This window comes from Triticum urartu, chromosome 1A, assembly GCF_056163025.1.
Source record: "Triticum urartu cultivar PI428250 chromosome 1A, HENAU_Tu73, whole genome shotgun sequence".
NCBI classification, from domain to species: Eukaryota; Viridiplantae; Streptophyta; class Magnoliopsida; order Poales; family Poaceae; genus Triticum; species Triticum urartu.
Window position 1 is genome coordinate 388,415,223 of NC_141873.1, and position 9,517 is coordinate 388,424,739.

Here is a 9,517-nt window from a genome sequence, read left to right on the forward strand (position 1 = left end):
TACGTGATGTCGCGTAGCCAGCCATCAGCATCAAGGGGTTGAGTTGAGCTGTGGTAAATAGTTGGGTTGAGACGCATGAAGTCCTGCAGAGTTACTGGGGTTGGCTGTTGATTCATGTTCGGATGAGGAAACTGAGCCATCATTCCTTTCATGAACTGACGGTTCAGCTCAAATTGTTGCATCATTCCAGCAAAGAATTCGGGCGGTGGTGGAGTGTTGCCACCACGGCCACGACCAGCGGGCCTAACTATCCTGCTAACATGTAACAGGGGGTAGTTCAGCATTGAGCATTTGCAAAGACAAGGATCATTCATGATGAAACATGCATAATGAAAGAGGTACGATGGATACCACTTCGTAGTCAACATGACAGTGTGTGTACTATTCAGAATACTATTCTAAGAACTATGGCTTATCCAACTTTGGGGTGAATGTGGTCATGGGATCCTAATGTTAGAGTTAGTAAATCCATTTAACCCGAATGGAAGAGAGATTAGAATCCCAGAGTATAGACGAGGAATAAAAGATCCTAATACCACCCATATGGCGACGTGGGCCTGTAAGCCACACATCCAATGTTAGAAAAAGTTTTTCAGTGACTAGACTCAACTTCGGCAAAGGAGTTGGAAAGGGGGCTACCTACAGGCAGTCGGCTCTGATACCAACTTGTGACGCCATCGATTCAATCGTACATTAATCATACACGCAAATGTGTATGATCAAGATCAAGGACTCACGGGAATATATCACAACACAACTCTAGACACAAATCAAAATAATACAAAGCTTTATATTACAAGCCAGGGGCCTCGAGGGCTCTAATACATAAGCTCGAATACACAAGAGTCAGCGGAAGCAACAATATCTGAGTACAGACATAAGTTGAACAAGTTTGCCTTAAGAAGGCTAGCACAAAAGCATCTACGATTGAAAAGGCAAGGCCTCCTGCCTAGGAGCCTCCTAAGTACTCCAAGTCGTCAACAGCCATCACGTAGTAGTAGGCACCCTCGGGGTAGTAGTAGTCATCAGTGGTGTCGTCTGGCTCTTGGGATCCGTCATCTGGTCGCAACAATCGGGTATGGGGGAAAAGAGGTAGCAAAGCAACCGTGAGTACTCATCCAAAGTACTCGCAAGACTTACATCAAATCTAAACTAAGCATGCATTGGTATCAAATGAAAGGGTTGTATCTATGGACTGAACTGCAGAATGCCAGAAGGGAAGGGGAAATCCTAATCCTATCGAAAACTAGCATCTTCAACATCTTCAGCGGTCTTGCAGCATTAGAAGAGTGCAGACTAGCATAAAGTAAAGTAGTAGTAGTGTTATCAACCTCGGCCAGAGATCCTTTCTCGACTCCCTACGTGAAAGCAATCCCAGAGCCATACTATCCATTTCTTATACACAATTCATTTCTCATCACAAGTATCCAGTTTTAGTTGTATCGATCGGGATACAACTCCAAGTGTCCGTTACCGTAGGACAGGCTATCGATAGATGTTTTCTTCCCAGCAGGGGTGCACCAACTTACCCACCACACTCAATTAACTCCGGCCGGACACACTTTCCTGGGTCATGCCCGACCTTGGCCAAACAATACACCGCAACACGACCTAGGCTTAATAGAGAGGTCAAGCATGCCGGACTAAACCTATGCCCCCAGGGGTCTTGGGCCATCGCCTCGGGAACTCCTGCACGTTGTGTGGGCGGCCGGTGAGCAGACTTAGCTACCTCCTTAAAAAGGCAGGAGCTTACCAGTCCAACCCGACGCACGCCGCTGAATCGCATGACGTTTATTAAGCTTCGGCTGATGCATACGACGCAGAACGCCCATACAATGCCCACGTGATGGTTAGTGCTATCAGGCCAAAGGCCCCTCGGATCAAATATCCAAACCGTTGGTGCGTTGGCAGTGCGGTCACGAGCAGAGACTCACGAAAGATGTGACTCCGTCGCCCCATCTCGAGTACTTGTGGCAAGGGCTAAGAATGCCCGGTCACGCCTCGTAAGTATCTCGCGGGCACCTTCCAGGTCAACCCGACTCCACAGCACTCGCTATTAAGCTCGCCTGGGTACGCCTCAGGGCCGACCCGTCTTTAGTAATCTGGTTCAGTGTAAAGTCATAGTAACCTTAGTAATTGTGTGTCTTAACACCAAGGGGAAAACCCGAGGAACCACCCCCGGTGAATTCCACTCGATGTAATCATCAAGGTGAACGTAAGAGGATCCACCCTCGAGGTTCACACTTGAGGGGTTGCACGACAGAGCCGTATCGGAAGTGGTTAAGGAGGAAATCACCCTCGATGACCACGAGTGGATTGCTACACTACAGAGATCTCATCAGGAGTGATGTGAGGTTCCATCCTCGGTACTCGATGGTAACTCTGCAGAGTCGAGCAACAAAAGGGGAAAGTGATATGCGGTGCCTAGGCCTGGTCTTCGATGATGAAGCAGGGGCGACAAGGACAAGGTGGGGGTCAATGATGGGTCACTAACCAACCTATACCAAGCACTTTAGGTAACAATAAGCAGGTAACAAAAACAGACTATGCATCAGAGTAGGATCATACAGAAAGCAGTAGCAGTTCTAATGCAAGCATGAGAGGGAAAGAAATGTGCGATATCAAAATGCTCAAGGGGGGGGCAGGTTTGCTTGCCTGGAAGCTCTGCTGAAAAAGAAGAAGTGTCGTCGACGTAGTCGATCACAGGGGCAGCATCGGTCTCGGGGTCTACCGGAGGGAAGAGAGGGAAGAAACAGTAAATACAGAGCAAACAATGCATCACAAGGCATAACATGGTAACACACAACAATAGGAGTGTTCTAACGTAGTGCTGCACGATACAAGTGAAGGGGGAATTCAACCGGGAAGGTATTCCTGGTTCCGGACTTGTATCAGACAGATGACCGAAGGGGGAAAGTTCCATGTTCGGATTCGTTTCATTTTTCTAAGCAACTTTCATGTAAAAAACATTTTCATCCGAGCTATGGTTTAAATTCTATGAATTTTTAAAGCTTAAAGTATTTTCTGAAATTATTTAAATCAATAAAAAGGCTAGCCAACTTTTCTTCAGAAGGCTTCCTTGATTGGGCCTTCGTCGGCCATCGGATCTGGCTTTCTAGCATGTCTGGATCGTTAGATCTTTACCTCGCGGTCAAACCCGATTTTCATCTCGCCGGGCGCTCGTTGGCTGGGTTGGCTATTTCCCGGTGCACCAGGTTTTGCCCAATGAGCTCAGCACGCTCCGCACCCAATCGCCTGCTTCTCGCCCCACGCCCACCCGACCCGCCAAACGAACCCTAACGCCCTTTCTCATCCCCCTCCATCCCCACAAGCCACCACACCCCTCCCTCTCTCCCTCATCCTCTCCTCACCTGCAGCCGCCGGCGTTGTCTCTCCACTCGCCTCCTCCTCTCCTCTACCACGTCGTCGTTGATCCACCGCCGACCTTCTCCTCTGCTTACCTCCTCCTGTCCTCTTCCATGTCACCGTCGATCCAGATCGGATGTATCGTCGTGGGGGAGCAGCGCCGGCAGGGTCTTCGCGGTGCGGGTGGGGGGTAGGATGCAACGACAAGGGGAGGGAGGAGGCCGGTGAGGAAGGCAAGCAACAGCGGGTGGGGGTAAGGGGCAGGGTGAGGCCTCGCGCACCTGCCGGCGGCCGGCGGGTCGACTTGTCGCGCCACCGCGTCGTCGTCTCCTCTGCGCCATGAGGTGCCACCTCTGCCTCCACCCCCCGCCGGGCAAGGAGCTCGAGGTGAACATGCAGTGTGGGAAGGCGAGAGGAAGTAGGAGCTCATGTCTCCTCCAATGGATGTCTCGTGCATCTGGAGTACAAGGAGAACAACACGTGCCTGTTGGAGGTGGCTCGAGCGATGCAGGCCAGCGGTGAACTAGGTGCTCCACTCTTTCGCTCCCTCACTTCCTCCTCACTCATATTTTACTTTGCTAATATTTGTATTTTTAAACTTGAGCTGTGCAGATCTGACATAGAAGACCACGTTCCTCAGGGATCCCAGAATATATTAGACAATATGGTAGTCCAATGCTTTTTTGAAGTATATATTGACACTATGCTGTAAAGGGACATGATAGGTGAAGTTTTATTATCTATCCTGGTAGAATAATCCAAAGAAGATATGTTTTACTCACCAATTTATATGCCTGACTGTGCTGCTATTGTTACTATTTTCCTAATGGATGCTCCTAAAATTGTTTCGGTGCTCTTCTACCAAGATTGACCAAATTAGTGTTCTGCTAAAGTAAAAGTCATAAGACTGAAATAACATGGGTCAGCCTTTGTATGTCTGCCAGTGCTACAAATTATTTGAATGGAAGATCTAAAAATACACAGCACATCGTATGTCCATAGTTGTGATGATGATAGGTGAAGAGTCTTGGCCTGTTCATTACATTAATTTGAAAGCTTGTGTTCTTTTGAGCTTACATTATGTAGCATCTCTACTGTAGGTTTGTAAGTAGCTTTCTCCTTTATCTGATGGAAATCATAATTGTTTTACAGGAAGTGAAGACTGCCAGTCATCGCGCCATATTCCCGTGAGCTCCATTCATATTACTATATGCTTAAAACGCCATGCTCTCCTTCTCTACATCATGTGGTAGTAGTATTTACTTGCCATTCATGCATCTTGTTCCATCATGTCAGTCATATCTTACATATCGCGCTTAACTGATTTGCTCAGTTCCTCTGCTATGATTTTCTCTCGTGTTTTTCGAACATTCTTGGTTACTATAGATTATCATGCCATCTTGCTGCAATGCATTCAAACCTGCAAATAGCTTTGTAAATAGAATTATGTGCCCAGGCATTTGATTGTGCTTACATGTTTCCAAATGGGGCCTCTCTTCGTACATAATTGAACATGGGATTGAACCCATGGTCACATCATATTGTGAGACATGTCTGAAACGTCTAAGCTGGGAAATCAGGTCGATTTATCTGACTACTGAAAATGAGCATCCGAATATCTACAGAACTTATCCACTTCCAGCCGAATATCAATTATAAAAAATCCACCGTGTACCATGATCAATTAAATAGTCTTGCTTAAGTTTATGCTACCTCCGTATGCTAAATGAATGTTCACTTGTGTTCAAATTTCAAGGAAGTGTGCTTCACGCTTCTGTTTCTGCAATATGATTTAGAGTATATGATTTCATTTTCCTACTTTCCTAGTTATAAATTTATTGGCATCAAAGTAGAGCTTCAGGTTTATGGTTCACTATATCATTGCAAAGTAGTTTATGGCTCAGTATATCACTGCAGGTTCCTTACACCATCAAATTTCAATGTTTTTGTATTTTTGTTGATTGAAGCATGTTCTTCGACTATAAAATAGCAGAGATTTCTTTTATTATCAATTCTAATACCTTTTTGATACATTGCAGGTTTGCTATCAAACTCTCAAAAAGGAAAAACAACTTTACTCTGTTTTTTTGGAGAACCTTCCTGTAGAGTACCTCGACACAGACAAATATGCGATCAAGGATATATTCGATGGATTTTCACTCAAAACTTGGAGGATATTTTTTGTAGGTCCGTTGCTTGCTTTATTGTTTTCTTACTTTCCATTCTTCAAGACAATATCTTCCTAGCATTGCTCTATAAATTTAAATCCATCTTTTTGTTCTTTGGATTATCATGGCGTACTCGTCCTGTCTAATCCAAGAAAGGGCCTTCATGTTTGCAGATAGTTTGGTGCTCTCATGGTTATTTTGTAGTGATTTTCCTTCCGTTCATTACTTGGTAACCATCTACTGCAGCTCAACTATTGTCCAGTTGCTGACCTTATGGTGAGTGATTGATGGTGCATGTTTTCCTATTAGTTTCTTTCTATGCCAATGTCTGAATTTTACCTTGCCGTTTTGCATTTCTCCAGGCCTTTCATTCTCACTGTGATTCCCCGAGATGCGCTATTAGTAGGCATCCACTTCCTAATAAAAATCTGGCAGTCAACTTGAACGAGTCATTTATCTAGCTACAGCAACCTTCATTGCTTTTGCAGTCAACTTGAACGAGTCTACACCTGCTAAATATTTACACGTTAGTATAGCCAGAAAGTCAGATGATCATTCCATGTTGGTTAGCCGTGATAAATCTAATTTCTAGAGTAGCAGATGATTCGTGTCAGGTTTCTTTTAGAGATTGAAATATGTCTTGACTCTAAAATAAGTAGTACAACATCCAGTTCTGCATAGTTGAAAGCATACTATCTAAAACTGGACGGCCTTCTAAAGCTCTGAAACTACTATTTGTTGTGTAATCTGTATCCCCTTTTCATACTCTATATATGCTTTCTACTTAGTAGAAAAAAATGCGTGAGAACGATGGCCCAGAGGATGCGAATTGCACTCAAATATATGCAGGTTTCTTGCCAAACTAACTGCCACTATTTTATTTCAGGTGCTTCTTCTGTAACTTTTTAGCTGGCTCTTCTCATTTCCTGGCGAACTTTTTAGTCTGTACAGTCGAATCGTTGGAAGTTGTTTTCTACTATCTATAGAGGTTTTATCCAAACTATTAGTTGCCTGACTTGCTTTTTCGAAATGCACCGTCCTGATAGACCAAGTGGACCCACACATTTCCATGGGATTTTAGAAAAATATATATGAATTTGCATACATTTTCTAAATTTCTATCTTTTCTTATCCATGCTTCCCCATAGATATATAGCAGGCTCAACAAAAATGAATGTCCAATTGTGTCCAAATTTCAAGGAAGTGTGCTTCACGCTTCTCTTTCTACAATATGTTTCAGAGTATATGATTTAATTTTCCTACTTTCCCAGTTACAATACTGTGTACTTCAGTCTTAGCTTTGCTTTGGGAAAAATAGGTATGCAGGTTATCGAAAGCTCCATTTTTCTCCATTATATAGATCATATAGCTTTGTGATCGAAGGTAGGTTGTCACATATGGGATGTTGCTTGTGAAAGTTATATACAGCCATGAGTCCCTGGCAAAATAATCGCAGCTCATGTTACTAGGATCAGGGAACCTCGACCATTTTTCTGAAACATGTCGCAGCTCATGTTCCTACTTTCCCAGCTACACTACTATGTACTTCATTCTTACCTTCGCTTTTGGAAGTTACATTGCTTTCTTTTCCCTCATAAACTTGCTAACGATATTGGCGAAGTAATCCCGACTTCAGATTTCCCATTGAATAAATAACTAATTTAGTTTGTTCAAAAATTGTAGGTCAAGATCCATGAATAGGAGCAAGGCATCACACCAGCTCTGAGAAGAAAAGGATATGAAGAAAAAGATAGAACAGTGTTCTGCTTCGAAGCAAAAACATTTTGCGTGTAATAATGAACTGTAATTTACCACAATCTCTCTAAAACAGGCCTACCTATTACCAGTCCGTTGCTTGCTTTTGTATTAGGATACATTCACGTTGTTTAGTTATGGTTTGTACGAATGAAATTACCTTTTTAATCGAGCTTCAAAATTCTTATGTGCAGTGAAATTGTATCTAGCACTTTGTAAAGAACAAATGAAACACATTTCAAATAACTCTTTAGTCTAAATTGACACCTTGTGCCATTAGACATCATAATCATAAATGGTTGCTAAAGAGTTTGAATTGGTAAAGTAGTTACATCTGTTGTTTCAAGTCTGGACTGTTCCTCTATGGTAAAACATAATTTAATTTTCAAAACACTTTGTGTTTGAAATGGACATTGTGGTGGTTGGTGTAATGGGCCATATGTGTAACCATGCATGCAGAGAAATCCGAAATAATAGGACAAGAGAAATCTCACCAGTTAAGTATGCTTCTCTCGCCCAAATGAGGAACTGAGGAAGAAACGGGGATAAATAGGCGCGATGGATGCAGGCGCGACTCCGAACGGGCCACACAAAGAATTGTTCCTGGACCTTTCAAATACCTATGCTTTCATATACAAACATGTTTTTTTTCAAACTCAGATTTCTCATGGTGATAACCATATTTTTAACTAAAAATGCTTCCTTCGTTGGTCTATGCATGTTATAGATTTTTTTAACTCAGATTTCTCAGTATGATAAACATATTTTCAATATAGCATGACTTTAACAGATGGTCTTTATATTACCCATATCGAATATGTCCTTGCAAAATGAAACTATTTTCAACGACAACATGGCTTTAGTGAGTCTCTGCGCCATTTGGCGCAACAGGTCAACTAGTTTATATTAACAGAAAAGGAAAAATGACATCAACATGACGTGTTGATGACGTCAGCAGTCAATAGACTCGCTGACCAGGTCAAACCTGACCTGTGGGTCCAATGGGACCCACATGTCAGCCTATGTTAGTCTAACAGTGCATTAAACTAACACATCTAGGTTAATTAGCTACTGGACCCCACCTGTCAGTGACTCATTGGTTAACTAATTATTTTTAGTTATAAAAACATTTCAATTAACTTAACTGTGCGGTGGGGCCCGCTTGTCAATGACACTGGGCTGCCTAGTCAGCAGTTGACTGGGTCAACCCAGTCAACTGGGGCCCGTGGGGCCCACTGGCAGGGAGCCAGGGGTGGGGCCCGACCAGCCACGTCGGTGGAGGCAGGCGCCTCGCCGCCGGCGACGCTAGGACGCGGCGGAGCCGCTCGAGCCTCATCGGAAAACGTCTACATGTAGCCGTTTCACGCACGCGAGGGTGCGTTCGAACGGGCGAACAACGCAGCGTCGAATGGTGGCAGAGGCACAGCCGGACTTGGCCGGAAACGGCGCCGGCGACGAGGTTTGCGGCGGAGCGGCTACGGTCGATGGCGGAAAAGATGCTACAGCGTGCTACGGAGCAAAAGGAAAGGATGGGGAGGATCTGCACGGAGCAGCGAGTCCAACGGGCGCGACCCCGTGACCAAAAGGTCACCGGAAGCACGCCGGCGGCGAGCGGAGGTGGCGACGTGTTCAGGCGCAAGCAGAGCGGCGACTATGAGAGCTTAAGAGGCCAGGGGAGTGCGGCGAGAGGATGAGGGGCTCACCGCGCGATGCAAGAAAGGACCGTGGGAGGTTTAGGAGCTGTTGTGTAGTGGATCGACGTCGGCGCGCTCCGGTGATCCAAAGTGTAAGACGAGGCCGGGGCAGCGTTCGGGGGCACCCGGCGTCCTGTGGCTCGTCGGGGAGGCATAGTCGAGGGAGGCGGAGCGGTTGGACACGATGGCACGTCGAGGAGGGGCCGGTGGCTACGCGGGCGAGCAAACGGAGGAGACGGCTGTGGCGGCCTTGGCGGAGAGGGGAAGCAGCAGCGCATGGGGGAAGGGGGGGTCTTAGTGGGGAGGCGGAGAGGGAGCGCAATGGGGAGTGGGCGAGTGGGGAGGGAGCCTAAGGCATCGGGGCTGCCCTTATCTCCTCGTCGACGGCAAGGTGGTCCAGCGGCGACCGCGCCCGCGGTCGCTCGAACAGAAAGGCGACCGGGGAGCGTGGGGGGGGGCCGGGCTAGTTCGGTGGGTTAGGTGGGCCGGCCCAGGTGGGTTCGGTCCAGGGAGGGGGTTCCTCTTTCCTCTCCC

General features: G+C 45.8%; 1 protein-coding gene across 13 annotated transcripts; it reads left to right on the top strand.

The window, feature by feature from the left end:
• The first annotated feature begins 3,233 nt into the window (after positions 1-3,233).
• Positions 3,234-7,482, top strand: LOC125527885 (uncharacterized). 13 transcript variants are annotated; one of them, XR_007292280.2, is made up of 6 exons: positions 3,234-3,893; positions 3,979-4,091; positions 4,519-4,615; positions 5,406-5,553; positions 5,708-6,522; positions 7,218-7,482. XR_007292280.2 is itself a non-coding variant. In XM_048692390.2 (6 exons), exons 1-5 carry the CDS (start codon positions 3,872-3,874, stop codon positions 6,518-6,520), a joined length of 408 nt encoding a protein of 135 aa, XP_048548347.1. In that variant the 5' UTR covers positions 3,234-3,871; the 3' UTR covers positions 6,521-6,522; positions 7,218-7,482. The 13 variants fall into 13 exon arrangements, 4 of the variants coding, with proteins under 4 accessions (XP_048548347.1, XP_048548345.1, XP_048548349.1 ...); XM_048692390.2 differs by lacking the exon at positions 3,979-4,091 and having other exon boundaries at positions 4,519-4,553; positions 5,708-5,810; positions 6,421-6,522; XR_007292277.2 differs by having other exon boundaries at positions 3,236-3,893; positions 5,708-5,810; positions 6,421-7,482.
• The last annotated feature ends 2,035 nt before the right edge of the window (positions 7,483-9,517 follow it).

Coding starts and splice junctions, on each gene's coding strand:
- LOC125527885 (XM_048692388.2), top strand. CDS start 3,872: ATGCAGGCCAGCGGTGAACTAG. Junction 3,894..4,518: donor GCAGGCCAGCGGTGAACTAG/GTGCTCCACTCT, acceptor ATTGTTTTACAG/GAAGTGAAGACTGCCAGTCA. Junction 4,554..5,405: donor AGTCATCGCGCCATATTCCC/GTGAGCTCCATT, acceptor GATACATTGCAG/GTTTGCTATCAAACTCTCAA.